Genomic DNA, 16047 nt, shown 5'->3' on the forward strand with positions numbered 1-16047 from the left:
CAAATTTATAACAATTCAGAAAGAAAGAGCCTACATTATTTCATTTCAGGGGAGGCTCCTGCCTTCCTTAGAAGACACCTGTCTTTCCAAACCAAAACACCTCCTTTCTCTCCTGCCTTCCTTTGCCTGCTCTGTTTCTCTCTCAGTGTCTCCCTTGAGCCAGGGAAGCTCCCACCAAAGACCCTGCCCTGATTTCATTCCCAATCCATGAGATGCAACAACCATGGGTGAAGTTAGGAAGGCTGGTAGTGAAATGTCACTGTAGGATCTTGCTCCACTTGGATTGTGGCTCCTAGTTAAGAGCTTTGCCTTCAAGAGCAGGAACATCTTTTCCTGGCTGGGAACTGGAATTCCAGCCCCTGGGAGTGTGTGCCATGGATCCCAGAGGGGCATTCCTGAGGCTCCCAGGGTGCTGCTCCTGCCGTACCTCCCAAGGAGCTGTGCAGGGCAGGGGACAAGGTGCAGCAGCTGTGTTGGTGCTCAAGTGCCACAACGGCCCCTGGTTCCAGGAGTTTCTGCACTGCCAACAGCGGTTCCTGGGTTCCATGATGCCCTGCTGTGTCCCCATGGATATTTGGTGCCATGAAGTTCTTCAGTGTCACAATGCCCACCTCGCTCCATGAGCTTCCACAGTATCCGAATGCCCTCCTTGGATGGGCAGTGTCACCATGGACCATTGGCTCCATGCAGCCCCGCTGGGTCACCATGGACTCCTTGGTTCCATGAGGTTCTGGGGGTGTCTCCATGGTCTCCTTGGATCCACAGTGTCACAATGGACCACTGGATCCATGTGGCCCTGCTGTGTCACCATGGCCCCTTGGTTTCATGGGTCCCCAGGGTCACAATTGACTCCTTGCTTCCATGTCACACCCTCAGTGCCAAAATGGCCAATTTGTTCCATGTGGAACACAAAAGATTGATAGAAACATTGAGCAAATCCTGCTTAACACAGCTGGGAACATCTGTTTGCATTCCAAAGAGAGGTTAAAGGTGAGGCTGGCACCAGCAGCTTCCATCTGCAACAGAGATCCAGGGAAAGGACAGGGACAGAGAATTCAGCTGGGAGACTCAGAGAATTCTGCTTCCAGAGATCATTTCTGGTCACACTGTCCCTTGTAGAAAGGTGACACCATTCCAGGCAGCCTGTACTGAGCAGGTGGCTCCTGAGTGGGGTTTGTTGTTCAGGAAACCTGCTCAAGCTTTTCCATTCTTTCTTTCTCAACAGGAAAACTTCTCCTGGACGTGTGTGCAAGCAGAGCCCTTAGGAGAGCAGGTGGGACATGGTGTAATGGGCTGGGACATGGAGCTGCAGAGCTCAGGGACAAGGTTCTGCTGCAGGGCACAGGGATGTCAGTGCCAGGTGGGCAATGTCAGACATGGTAAGGCTGGGGGTGAGGAGCAGCTTGTCCAAACAGGGTCAGCCCTCAGGGGGCTCATTCTTCTACATGCCCAGACCTCCTAAGGAGACAGTGAGCATCAAGATCACTTCTATCAGCTCTTCTCTGAACTGGAAAATAAAAAATACTCTGTTAAAATAAATAATTAATGTTCCATTAAATCTCTTTTCTTAAAGGATCTTTAAACTGACTCCAATCTGCTGTACAGGGCCTGAAAACTTGTAGACAATTGCAGGAAGAGGAAGCCCGCCCCACCGAGGGCTTTGTGTACTTTAATGAGCCCTACAATGGATCTTCAGCTGAGTCCAGGACCCTCAGGCACTGAGAGAAAGCTGAAGAAGCTGCTCATGAAGTCAGGAGCAAAACTCCAAGTCCCTTGGAGCATCACAGAGCCCCAATGAGGGCAGGGACTGCCAAAGGCTCCCAGGGACTGGTGAGAGCAGATCCTTGAGGCCAGGATTGCAGGGAGCCCAAGGCTCAGAGCAGGGAACTGCAATGCTGAGCAAGGCCTGGGCTGGCTGGGGGAAGCAGAAAGGCCAAGCCCTGAGCCCAGCCTGGCACAGCAGGGCCTGTCCCTCACGGGTGGCTCGGGGCTGTTTGTGGGGCAGGGGGATGTGAGGGGCAGCAAGGACAAATGCCAAAAATCTGCAACCCCTGCCAGTCTCCTCAGGGAGGGGCACGGGAGAACCAAGGTGCAGCCCCTCTGTCATGGTTTGACACAGAAAGAGAATTTTTTTCCCGAAGGAAGAGGTCAATTTAGATATTGACCAATTGAAAGTAGACACGCCTCTGAGAACACAGAGGGGTGAAAGCAGAATTCCCAGGGGAACTCGCTCTCTTTGGTTCTGGTCAGCGTGCAGTGCAAACCTCCCCTGCCCAGCCACGAGCTGGGTGGGGGAGGGGAAGCCCCCATGGCCTGAAAGGTAGGCCCCAAGGGTGGTGGAAGGACTGGAACCGGGCTGGCCCCTGCAGATGGAAGGGTGGAAGAAATCTGGGATGTCTCCATTTCCCCCCCCCCCGGTTTCTCTCCGGAGGGGGAGAGAGAAAGAGACGGCAGCGATCCTGTCCTGTCAGCAATTCCACCGCGAGGAAGGAGGAGCGGGGGGAGCTCCAAGGTGCCCAGTTGTGTGGGAGTTGCTGGATGTCCGGGCATCGAGCCATCCCTGGGAGTTCAGACTTTTAACCCTTTCTTGAGAAAATGAAAGCTTTGTGAATTTTCCTTTCCCCTCCTCGGTTTGAAAGAGAGGAAGAGGGACACCTTGGACCCTGGGATGTTGGAAGGAGGAATTCTAGAGGGGAGGGGGACAAGGAGTGGCTTTTGGCTGGACTTTTCCGTGTTAGCCACAACCTGAACCAATCTTCTCCTTCAAGAGGGACTGTGTTTTGGGAGGATGCCAGTGAGTCAAGAGACCTGCTTCGGCTGGGAAAAAGACAAAATTGGAGTGAACAGAGAAAAGGTTAGGGGGTTTGTGGTGGTGCCCCCTTGCCCTGGAAAGGAAAGAGAAGAGAAGAAGATCTCTGTTCTTGAGCCCTCAGCCCCAGGGGAAAATGGGGGGGACTGTGGTCCCAAACAATGAAAAACTGAACTGTTGTTTTCTCCCCTCTTGGCAGGGCATCCTTGAAAGGAAAAATCCTAAAGGCAGTGACCATCCATGCATTGTGGTGAGAGCACTGTGCATGGCAAGGAGAAGGGTCACCATGGCAAACTTTTTCTCCGGGCGGTGCCATGTGTGACATGGAAACACAGGATGTGGAGCTGTGTTTCTTGGGGGGTCTGTGGCACAGGAGAGACTCTGTTCCCTTGATGGACTAAGTGTCGATTGTTTGGAGGGTGGAAACCTGATTGGGGTCCAGATTGTGTCTCACTGTGGTTTGTTGGAGTTGGGTGGTGGGGGGAGGAATGTTTTGCAAGGTTTTAATTTGATCTTTGTGTGTTTTTTTTCTCCTTCTTTAGTTTTCTCTTTTCTTTTGTAGTAGTAGTTTAATAAAGTTTTTTTTCTGTTATTAAGCTTGGCCCTGCTTTGCTCTATTCTAAATTCCACTTCACAGCATTCAAGGGAGGGATCACATTTTCATGGGGGCACTGGCATTGTGCCAGTGTCAAACCATGACAACGGTCTATGTGCCAATTCCCGTCCCCCCCATTTCCCACACCACTCAGGATTTCTCACACCTGGGTCTACTCCTGGGTCAGGGGTCTCTTCAGCCCCTCTAGAAATCTCAGCCCTCATTCTAGAGAGACTGCAGACTGTAGAGAGAAAGCTTACCAGATTAAACACCAGGAAGATGGTCTCTTTAACAGTCAGGGGAAACGGAACATTCTCTAATAGGTAGCTGAGAGATTCAGAGGAGAAGAAGGAAAGCAACATCTGAAAAGCCTCATCCCCTGCTTCCCCTCTAACAAACTGGCTGCACAACCATGACCATGAGCCATGCATTCCTGGAACAGACTTCAGCACCTTCATAAACCCCTGAAAGCCATTACACCCAAGCCCAACCTGATGGATATTCTGGTCAGTGGCCTTCTACTGCAAAAACTACGTATTAGGGACAATACTGGAGTTATTCCTGGATAAGAAAATAAACCTAGGGACCATAGAGGGATTAAGATCTCAAAAAAACCCTAGGGACCAGAAACACATACAGGCCTCCACTCTAAAAAGACACTATGAATTCAAACAACAAAGCCAGTAACTGCTCCATACTAACACAAAGTAATTGGAAGCAAAATATGATTAGAATGAGTTTGTTTTTTTTTTTTTCCCTCTCTCCAGCCATGAAATGGGAAGCAAAATATTTGTCCTAGTTCAGAGCAAATCTGGGAGAAAAACCTCTGGAAGGAGCCCCCAGAAAAGAAACCCCCATGGCCCCTCCCCACCCACCTGATTCGGGAAGAATTTTCTCTGAGAGAAGTGGAAAAGAACCTGTTTATTTAACAAACAAAACCCTTCCCAGCACTAAAAAAATGAACAACAACAGATGACAACAAAACTCTTTCACCACTCTGCAGAGATGACAAATCCAGAAAGTCTCTCCTGGGGGTGGTCGCCCAGGTCTGGGCGCTGGGGATTGCTCTGGGCACTGGGGATGGCTGCTGCGGATCACAGAGCGCAGGCTCCCGGTGCTCCTCGGTGTTTCCCAGATCCCAGTCCGGAGCAGGTTGGATGGTATTCAGGAAGAGGAAAGGAAAAGAAACAGTCCAGGGAAAGAACTGGACTGCTCAGCTAAACTAACTAGGAAGCAAAGGCAAAAGCAGAAGCAAGCCAAGCAAGCCAAGTAAAGCAAAAGCCAGCCAGCACTGGCCTCTTCTAGACAGCAGACCACGGGGGGAGGTGAGCCGGCTGATAACAAGGCAAAACAAACCTTCACTTTCAGAGTCAGTTCTGAAAGCACAGAACAGAATATCAAACATAAACAGAACCCACGATTGGAGATACAAACACCAGAACCTCACCCTGGGACATTCCACCCCTTATCTCCATATCTTCAACATCATGTAAAAACTTCATCAAGTTAAAACTTCCATCTTTCACTTACTCATACACATTTCCTTCCATCTCAATTACTCAAACCTTCAACACTTACACATTTCCTTCTATTTCACTTGCTCAAACCTTTGACACTTACACATTTCTTTCTGTCTCATGTCTGTGTGTTTTCATGCGCAGACACTGGCAGCAACATCCAGCAAACAGTGATATTTGCACATGAGTCTCACCCCACAATCAGATCCCCCTGAGGTACACATCGTGTTGCTCCATCTCTCTGCATTATCCACCATGTACAACCTGGTCCCTGAGCAAAGACAATCCCACAAATGGGTTTGTCTGTACTCAAGGCAGAATTGATCCACACTGATTTCCCTAACAAACCTCTGACATGTGCCACTGGGACTTCATGAACTATACTCAGGGGCTCAGACTGGGCAGGACCTGCTCGATTGGTGGAACCTCAGCTGTTAACTAACCAGGTGACCTTTGCTAAATGCTGCTCCCAATTTTTGAAAGATCCCCCACCCAATGCTTTTAAGGTGGTTTTTAACAGTCCATTGTACCTCTCCACTCTGCCTGCAGCTGGTGCATGGTAGGGGATGTGGTACACCCACTCAATGCCATGTTCCCTAGCCCAGGTGTTGATAAGGCTGTTCTTGAAATGAGTCCCATGGTCTGACTCAATCCTCTCAGGGGTACCATGCCTCCAAAGGACCTGCTTTTCAAGGCCCAGGATGGTGTTACAGGCTGTAGCATGAGACACAGGGTAGGTTTCCAACCATCCAGTGGTGGCTTTTACCATGGTGAGCACGTAGCGCTTGCCTTGGCGTGTCTGGGGCAGTGTGATGTAGTCAATCTGCCAGGCCTCCCCATACTTGTACTTGGACCACCGCCCACCATACCACAGGGGCTTCACCCGCTTGGCCTGTTTGATGGCAGCACAGGTCTCACAGTCATGGATCACCTGAGAAATACTGTCCATGGTTAGATCCATCCCTCGGTCTCGTGCCCACTTGTAGGTGGCATCTCTGCCCTGATGGCCTGAGGCATCACTGGCCCATTGTGCTCATAGCAACAGCCACTGGTTGAGGCTCACAGTCTGGTTTAGCTGCTGGCTTAGGCTCACAGTCTGGTTTAGCTGCTGGCTTAGGCTCACTGTCTGTTTTAGCTGCTGGCTTCGAGCCGGGGCTGTTGGCTGCAGCCTGAGTGACTGGGATCGCTGCTGATTTATCTCCCTGCCCCCCTTCCTCTGTCTGCTGCCCTACAGTATCTAGCAGGGTGTGATAAGCACATGCCAGGGCCCAGCTTGCTGCAATATTTTTCTCCTCAGACTTATCATGGCATTTCTCTTTCAGGTACATTGCCACCTCAGCTGGATTCTGAATTTGTTCACATGGGAAGTCCCAGGCTTTAGGGTCAGAAAATTCCTTTAAGATCTGGCCCATATGCTCCCATTTCTTTCTTGAACTCCCTCACATCTCCTGAGTTGAGAGGTACCTCCACATAACTATTCTCAGAATTTGGGTTGGTTGTCCCTGCTGACCAGCACTGGGGTTAGGGATCATTCCCAAAGCTACTTCCCTTCATGGATATAGAGCTTGCCCTTCCCTTTCTCTTTCCCCCCTTGTTAGACTATGAGTAACACAGCAATTTTCCTCAGGGACCGGCTCTGGGATTTCTACCTCTTGGTTATCAAAATCTCCCCCTTGATCTAAATCGGGGTAGACTGCGGGTGGTGCTGGTGGGGGTGGAGGAGGAGGAGGTATGTATGGTAGAGGGGGTGCAGTTGGAACTTCCTCAGGCTTTTTATTTTTCTTTTTCCCTCCCTGGGTGCTTCAGGCAAAAAGTTTTGCTCTTGCTTCCCCCACTATCCAGAGAGCAGCATACTTGCTCTCTTCCATATCAAAAGGTTCTCTAGAGTTTACATAAATGTTTAATGCCTGGCAAATCCAGTCCTTGAAGTTTCCAAACACTGGCCAAAATAAATTATCACTACAGATTTGTTTTCCTCCCCATTCTTTTATACAATAATGTATCATTTTTGCCCTATCCTTCCCTTTCCTTGAAGGATATTCATCCCAAGATTTTATCATTAGACCTAACGGACTGTCAGGGGGGATCTGGGGAAGCGTTACCGGGGTCCCCGTCCCCATGGAAGCAGAGGGCTTGCTTTTCCTCTGTCCCATCTCCCAGGACACCTTCAGGCACACACACACTCGCGGCCCCTGTTGGTGCCCAGCCCCTCGCGGGCTCTGCAAACCGCACTACTCAGAGCTCTGCCCGTGCCTCGTCCTACAAGGACGTCTCACGCGTTATGTCCTGGGATCCCAGCCCAACCCAGCGGATCCCCACTTTTATACTCACGCTGTCCTGCGTCTTCGCCCGGCTTCGTGCACAAAGATTACGGGGTTACTGGTATCCCTTGTGCTCAATACCGAATTTGGGTTTGTCGGTAAGGGTCTGGGAAGGAAAAGCCTGCACCAGAGCCGCTGCAGAGGCAGCAGGGTGACTCCCTGATTAGGAATTCCCACCCGGTCGCCCTTATCCGAGTCACGGCACCAAATTTGTTATGGACAAATTCAATTGGGGAGGCTAATTATCGATAAATCAATTAACAAGAATTTATTAAGCAAGTGGTATTAAGCAAAAGAACAGCGCTGGGTGGCTGGGGAGCCTCTGCTCTGCCACGGAGCACCTTCCCCCTTTGACCTTTTTGTTTTTATACGTCCCGGTTGACGTATTTTCTCTCGATGCACTCTGCGTCGGTGCAATTGGTTGCTGGGGGTCTTTTTTTCTGCCCTTGGAGGTCGCAGGAATGAAGGCTCCTCATCTTCCTTGCAGATTGTCCTTGGCCTAAAAGTTAACTTGTATATAATTAGTTACACAGTCTTCTATGCTAGTTGCATTCCCTACTCAGTTCAAATTCTTGTCTCCTTTAACACTCATTTTGATGAACAAAGACCATTTTATTTATTACACCCACTCTCTCCCAGTTCCCCCCAGCGTGTCCATCTCTCTGCTGCCCTCGAGCTCCCGGCCCGGCCCCGGCCGCCTGCTCCCATCCAGCTGAGGTGGTTCCAGGGCCAGCAGGAGCTCTCTGTGGTGGCCACCGACGTGGTCCCCAACGGGGACTGGACCCACCAGCTCCTGGTGCTGCTGGAAACCCCAACCCAGGCTGGGCTCACCTCCACCTGCCAACAACATCAGCCTGGAACAACCTGTGAGCTCGAACTGGGGTATGGGGGAGGAACTGAGGGTGCTCGGAGAGCCACTGGGATGTGCTGGGAGAACCTGGGAGGGAGTTGGAGAGAGCCTGGTTTCAACTGGGAGAGGAAGTTGGGGGTTTAGAAGGGCTAAGAAGGGGTTTGAAGGATACTGGGGAGGGTGGGATGAGGTTCTGGGGGTCCTGTTGGGCACTGGGAGGGCGTTTGGGTGCGCTAGGTTTAAGTGGGAGGGAATAGAGTGAGCCTGAAGGAGCTGGATGGAGATTGGGGATGGAAAAGCAGAGATTGGGATGAGGTTGGTTGTGCTGGGAAGAGACTGGGAGGGCTCTGGGTGAGTCCTGGTGGGGCTGGGAAGGGACTGGGATAGGCTTTAGGGGTCCTGGGGCAGTGGGGGACGACTATAAGGAGGCTGTGGGATACTGAGAGGGACAGGAGGGGCTTTGGTGGGTCCTGGGGAGGTCAGGAAGGGATCAAGAGGGAGGTTTCAAGGGATCCTGAGTGGGCTGGGAGAGACTAGGAAAGTGCTTGGAGGGGCTTGAGTGTCTGTGAGAGTTTTTAGGAGATCCTGACCCCTGCGGACCACCCAGAGATGTTGCTGGATGCTGCCGCAGCAAGATGCTGACAGGAACTGGAGACTCCCAAATTGGGCTTCGTCTTCCTGGCACTGGGGATCGGGTTCTACCTGTGCAAGAGAGTCTGGGGGGTCCCGTGTGTCGTGTCCCCCCTCCTCTGGAATGTGTGTGCTCCCCGGGGCCCCCAGCCTGGTGTCACCCCCTTTTCTCTGCCCACAGAGCTCCTGAGCCGCCGGCGGCCGCAGCCGCTCCCTGTGACCTCGGGCCTTGCCGGGACCCCCCCCGCTCTATCCCCACGCTGATTTTGGGAGGGTCGAGTGTCCCCCAGCCCTGCTGTCACTCTGCCCCTGCCCGCCTGTTCCCAGTGTTCCCAGTAAAGCTTCCCAGTTAAACCCAGCCCAGTTCATGGGGGCACTGGGGAGGGACTTGGGGGGACCCCACGGCGGGGCCGGCCCTGGGCAGGGAGGGCGGGTCCAGGTGGGGAACACTGCCTGCTGCGGGTCTGCCCGGCAACTGGTGAGTCATCAGCCCCGCTCTCGCTGATTGGCTGACTCTTCTCCACCGCGTTCTCTCATTGGCTGAGGAGAGGCCCGGCAGTGCAGAGAAGGAACGGGAGAGATCCCGCCCCGAGCACCGGCACGGGGACAACAGACCCGGCCTGGGCACAGGGAGGGAATTTATTACCAACCAAACCACGGCAGCACCAGGAGAAGGGAAAGAAATCCCTCCAGCACCTTCCCCCACCCAACGGGGATCACCCACAACAGGGTTATCCACCATGGAGAGACGGGGACATCCGAGTTTAGAGCAAAGCCAATTTTATTGAGTGTACCAGGTGTTTATACAGGGATTTACTTGTATGGGGCTTATAGAGGGCTCTGTTTTTGGTAACAATTTCCCATTGGTTACACCTTCTTGGTGACATCCAGTAACCTGGGAACATTTATGTTATCACAAAGACTCACACCATGTTGCCTGGTCACTTCTTGCCCAGGGAGACTTCAAGTGTGTCTGTGTCTCCCACAGTTTCTGCTCAGTCAGGCCTCAGATATTTGGCCCCTTGATCAGCTCCATTGCTTTACTCTCTGTTTTATTCCCCATACCGGGGCACCAGGGCTCTGCCCCACGGGGGTCACTGGGGATCATCCAGCCTGGATCCTCCCATGGGGGATGGAGCTGCAGCAGCACACCAAGCTCTTCCCTCACTCTCTTCCCTCACTCCAAGCTCTTCCCAAACCCTCATCCCTCACTCAGGGCACTCACAGGGCTTCCCTTAGTGGTGCCTCCGTTGGTGTGTGGTCAAGGCTGAGCTCTGTGAGAAGCTCTTCCCACACTTCCCACACTCATAGGGCCTCTCCCTGGTGTGGATGCGCCGGTGCTTGGTGAGGTGGGAGTTTTGCTTGAAGCCCTCCCCGCAGTCGGGGCAGTGGAAGGGCCTCTCCTCTGTGTGAATCCGCTCATGGAGGAGGAGATTGGAGCTGGTCTGAAACCTCTTCCCACACTGGGGACACTCGTAGGGCCTCTCCCCAGTGTGGATGCACTGGTGTGCTCGCAGGCCTGAGCTCCTCCCAAAGCTCTTCCCACATTCCAAGCACTCATAGGGCCGTTCCCCAGTGTGGATCACCTGGTGCTGGATCAGGCCAGACATGTCTTTGAAGCCCTTCCCACATTTCCCACACTCGTAGGGCCTCTCCCCGGTGTGGATGCGCCGGTGCACGGTGAGGTCGGAGTTGTGCTTGAAGCCCTTCCCACAGTCGGGGCAGCGGTAGGGCCTCTCCTCAGTGTGACTCCGCTCATGTCTGAGGAGAGTGGAGCTTCTCTGAAACCTCTTCCCACACTCCCCACACTCGTAGGGCCTCTCCCCAGTGTGGATCCTCTGGTGCTGGACCAGGTGGTCGCTCCGCCTGAAACCCTTCCCACATTCCAAGCACTTGTGGGGCTTCTCCCTGCCATGAGGCTTCTCCACCAGCTCTGAGCTCCGCCTGGATCTCCGCCCGCCTTCCTGGCTCAGGGGGCTCTTTCCTCCCCGCAGCTCCCTGGGCTGGGTTTGCAGCTCCTCCTCCTGCAGCATCTCCGGGGCTTTTCCTCCTCCTCCATCCAGCCACGCCCTGGAAATGACAAATCCTGATTTGACAGAAAAACAAGAGAAAAGCTCCTTGTACTGGAGGTTCCTCCTTGCCCAAGTTCATCTCAGGAAGTCACTGGGAATCTTGTGTCTATAAGAACCTACAAAACACCAAGATTTAGCTCAAAAATCCTGCAAACTTCAAGACACAGTACAAAACCTCCCCAAACATAGCAGCTCAGCAAATCCACCTCCAAAACATAAAGATTCAGCTGCCACATAAAACCAAAGCACCAACATTTAGCCCAAGCAAGCTCAGAAACAAGAAGATTCACCCTGTGAAAATCGTGGATCCCCCTCCACAGTCACCTGCTGCATGTGGGGGGAGCAGCGCTCCTGGGGCTGGGGGGAGGCTGCAGACACAGGGAGGGGTGGAACCTTCTGCTGCTTCCTCTTTCTGCTCCGCCTCCTCCTCCTCCTGTGTCTCTCCTCTTCCTCCTGCTATTCCTCCTTCTCCTGCACAATCCCACCCTCCCCTGCCACCTGCATCCTTTGACCATTCTGTTCCTCAAGCCTGCTTCTCCTTCCCTTCTCCTCCTGCCCCCAGGCCCAGCACCCACTGCCGGCTCCCTCTTCCCCCCAGCCCCACAGCATCCCAGCGCAGGGGCAGGGATGGAGCTGGGGCAGGTCGGGCTGGGGCAGCGCTGGGCTCTCGGCCGCTCCCGCCCGCACTCGGTCCCCACTGCAGCCGCTCCCGCCAGGACAGCGCGGGGGGGCCCGGCCTTGGCGCTGCCCCACTCCCACCTCCCCAAATTCCCCTCGCGGGGCCATGGGGCCGAGGGGGGGCACAGGTGGGGTCCAGGTGGGGAATGCTGAGATAATTTCAAGAGTGGGTCCCCAAGAAGAAGAATTGGAATTTGTGGTAGACACAGGGGCAGAATTAACCTTTCTGTTAAATATTCCAAAAGGTTATAGTGTAAGCAAAGATACCGTAATAGTAACAGGAGCAAAAGGAGAGAGTTTCACAGTACCCGTTATTAAAAATGCGGTAATAGAGGGAGAAACTAAATTTTGGATGAGGGATGTTTTCTTGGTCCCAGGGGCAGGTAGCAATTTATTGGGACAAGATTTACAGGTGAAATTAGGAATAGGGGTTGTTCCAGAAGATGGGAAGATGACAGCTAGACTTTTAAAACTAGGCCAGGAGGATGGAAGAAGAATTAACAAGGAAGTTTGGGCTGGGGAGGGAAATAGGGGAAGATTAAATATTGACCCCATAAAGATCACAACTGAGGAAAAAAAAAATTGTCCCATATGTGTACGGCAGTATCCTGTATCTTTAGAAGGACGGGAATGTTTAAAGCCAGTAATAGAAGGACTAATAAAGGATGGGACATTAGAACCTTGTATGTCTCCCCATAATACCCCAATACTCCCAGTAAAGAAGCCTGACGGGAGCTATAGACTGGTACAAGCCTTAAGGGAGGTTAACAGAGGAACTCAGACCCGCTATCCAGTGGTACCAAATCCTTATACTCTTTTCAGTAAAGTTCCTCCCCAGCATCAGTGGTTTAGTGTAGTGGACCTTAAAGATGCCTTTTGGGCTTGCCCATTAGCCCAGGAGAGCAAGTTATCTTTGCTTTTGAATGGAAGGACCCACTAACTGGAGAAAACAGCAATTAAGATGGACAAAACGACCACAGGGGCTTATAGAATCCCCAAACTTATTTGGACAAGCTTTAGAAACAATACTACAAACTTTCCACACTCCCCCTGAAATACAAATTATCCAATAAGTGGATAATCTTTTACTTTCTGGGGAAGCTGAAGCTGAAGTTAGAGAGGCTACTATAAAGCTTTTGAATTTTCGTGGGGAAAAAGGATTAAGGGTATCAAAAGGGAAGCTGCAATTTGTAGAATCAGAGGTAAAATATCTTGGACACTTGCTTAGAAAGGGTAGTTGGAAGCTCAACCCAGACTGAAACACAGGGATTCTATCCCTTCCCCCTCCCTCTTCAAAGGGGGAAATCAGAAAGATACTCAGATTATTGGGATATTATAGATTGTGGATTGAAGGATATACACAGACAGTAAAATTTTTGAATAAAAAAAATTGACAGAGGGAGATGATATAAAATGGATCAAAAAGGATAATGAAAAATTAAGAAAAAAGAAGTTAAAACTAGCCCCAATATCAACTTTAAGCTTACCTTCACTAGCAACACCCTTTCATTTGTATGTAAATGAAAAAAAGGGGGTAGCTCATAGGGTTTTGTTTCAAGAGTGGGGAGGAGTAAAGAGACCCATGGCTTATTTATCAAAGATGTGGGATCCAGTAAATCAAGGCTGGCCAGTGTGTATTCAAGCTATAGCAGCTACTGCAATCCTAGTAAAGGAAAGTCATAAACTGACTTCTAGAGGTAAATTAATTGTGTGCACACCTCATGCAGTACTAAATTTCTTCCAATTTGCATTGTGATTTTTATCTTGAAATACATATCTTACTGTACTAACTTTGAAAAACTAGTTTACAGCTGTGACATAGCAAAACCTGCTATTAATTTGAGTCAATGCAGGCTGTTCAATCAAGTGTTCTCAGTGTGTAAAGTTAAACTAAAGGTAACACCAGCTGCTTGGTAGGTCAATGAGAAACAATTTTCCTTCCAACCAGTCCTTTTTCATGTACCCAAATGTGTTTTGCTTTCTTCGTTTTTTTGTTTTGTTTGTTTGCTGTTTTTTCTGGAAGTGCTAACTACTTGCAGTGTATCTAGAAGAGCAAATAAAATTGTGCATACAAAACACTTGTAAAAAAATAGGGCTCATTTTTTCCCACAATGGGAGGTGGCTACATATAGAAAAGGGAAACTACAAAGCTAGATGAAGAAAAAGTTTCAGTATCTTCTAATGTAAACAATTTGTTACTTCCAGCATCACAGTGGGTTTGTGACACACACATATGAAAAAGATGGTGAGGGAGATCTCTGTTTACTACAGTTTCCTATTTCTTGAATGAGTTAAAGAGCTATGAAGCAATTGTGATTCCTTGTGTGGATTACCCAGGCCTGCAGGGAGGGCTGGGCCATGGTTCCCTCTGTGCTGCAGGCAGCCCTGCAGCGTGGCAGCAGTGGCTTGCCTCTGGTGAGTTTGCAGGCAGGGTGCTCCAGCACTGCAGTGCTCAGGGGCAGTTTCCTATTTTGACACCAAAGCTTAAATTCAAGAGTGCCTCTTCCCATCCAGTTATTGTTTGTACTGTAAGAACCTCTTCAGAGAGTGTCTCCTGGCAGTCAAAAAGAGAGTATTGCAGAGATAAATTCCTTACTTGCTGTCTCCCCCACTGTATCCACATTTTGTCTATTCCCTCTTCAAATTATAGATTTGCAAAACTCATGCTCTGTGTCCTCAGATGCCCTTCCCAAATCAAACCTTGGCTTCTTTGCAAATTATATTGCACTAACAAGCATTGCCTTAAATTTTTTATTGCAGGCAAGATCACTTCAGAAGTAAGTTTTTGTTTACCTTGTTCCTACAACCCTTTCAAGCTTGTGAATGGAAAATTGTGACAGCAAAATAAGTCTTTAGTTTTAGCACTGTCAGCTGTGGGTAGCTGGTAGCCCTTGGTGGAGGGTGCCGTGAATTAAAGGCCTGCAGAACACACATAACAACAGTAATTAAATTTGTAAGGAAGTTGAAAAAGGAGGGAGAGGTGATTGGCAGACTCACCTCTCCAGGATGTAGGACTAATGTTAGAAAGTGGACTGATATTGGAATGTGGATGTTGAAATGTGAAGAGAGAAAAAGAGGGCGAAACAGAGAGAAAGGGAGAAGAGAGAAGAAGAGAGAAAAAGAGAAAGAGAGAGAAAGGGAAAGAGAGAGAAAGAGAAAGAGTGAAATACCCCCCAAAGTCCCCATACCGCAGCTATCTGTAAGTTCTCCCCCATTCCTGCTAGACAGAGTGACAACAAGGGGAGGGGAGTGAGGAAGTACAGTCAAAGGCAAAGCTGTGATAAAGAGGGAGAGCTGGACCACCAATAGAGATAAGATCAAAGCAGAGATAGCTGACTCTCACAATGTGCTTTATTTTTTTAAACAAGACTTCTTTTTTTTCCTTCTGATTTTTGTTGTTAAGGAAAGGAGGCTTTTGTTCTGAAGAATGGGTCTGTAAGACTAAAACAGTTGGATGTTGCCTAAAAAGCAAAAAACCAAGAGATGTGATACATCTTGTGTTACATTTGGGCTAGTCTTTTTTTTATTTAACTAAGTATAGCTCACAAGAAGAAGAATTGGCCTCTGCAGCGATGAGCACAGCTGGATACAAGAAGAAGAAGCAGCTATAGAAAAAGTTTTTAGTTAAACCCAGAAAGTTTTGAAGAAAACTAATAGTGAAAGTTAATGCAGTATTGTTTTTCTTTTCTTTTAACACTGTGTTATTAAAAAGTCCTTTCCAGGTACTACTAAAGCATCAATCCCAACTATGGAAAAGAGGGTGAATTCATGCCAGCAAAATAAAAGAATTTGTGAAGAAACGTGAGGAGTGGACTATCACATCTAAACTGGGTGATACCAAATTAACTTTCAACCAGGACTGGGTGGTAATGGTTTGGGAAGACCCAAATGATCCAAGGCAGGTACAAAGAATAACACCTAACTGAGAAATAAGGCAAAGCTTGCATCACTGGTTCTAAGCCCTGCCTGAATAAGCCCTGAGACGCCTCCGACACCTCCTTGGCAGAGGAACACTGCCACTTCAAACAGGAGGATCGGGAGTGTTTGAGTCAAAGAGTTCTGATAGTCTGGCCTTAGCCTGTGACTTGTACAGGCAAAAAGGGAAATTGCCATTAATACTATGCTGTATACTTTATTTGATTCATCCCCATATTGGACATGGCAGCTTGGTTATAAGTGAATGTTTAAATTATGAGAATAATTGGCATTGTAGCTCACAAAATCTATGTTCTCGTGGCAAGAAGTATTGAGTACTGAATCAATCCCCTATACAGAAAGACCTCAAAAACTGAAGTAAATAAATTGGTTTTGTAGATGGGGATTATCAATGCCTGTGGACTGAGAGATACCTGAGGAATGGTGGAAAACCACAGTTAAAAGGTGTCAAAAACAATTTGCCTGGAAATGAGTAAAAAAGGAGTGACAAGGGAAACAGAGGGCAAGCCTGGGTTGAGCACTGTACTCACCAGCGAGAAGATCACACGTACCTGCTGTGGGCAGCAGCCCCACAGGCAGGGGAGGTGGGGGCATAAGCCAAGCCAGACCTCTGTCATTCCTGTTTCTGTCTCTCATTTG

At 49.7% G+C, this 16047-nt stretch overlaps 1 protein-coding gene across 1 annotated transcript in view; it reads right to left on the reverse strand.

Annotated features, from left to right (window-relative positions):
* Nucleotides 1-10755, reverse strand: part of LOC144248765 (uncharacterized) — a 646176-nt gene extending 635421 nt beyond the window's left edge. Inside the window, 1 exon segment of the mRNA XM_077790757.1 lies at nucleotides 9977-10755. Coding sequence (XP_077646883.1) covers nucleotides 9977-10755 — 779 coding nt within the window.
* Nucleotides 10756-16047: the final 5292 nt, after the last annotated feature.

This window comes from Lonchura striata, unplaced genomic scaffold (genome assembly GCF_046129695.1).
Source record: "Lonchura striata isolate bLonStr1 unplaced genomic scaffold, bLonStr1.mat Scaffold_85, whole genome shotgun sequence".
Lineage (NCBI taxonomy): Eukaryota > Metazoa > Chordata > Aves > Passeriformes > Estrildidae > Lonchura > Lonchura striata.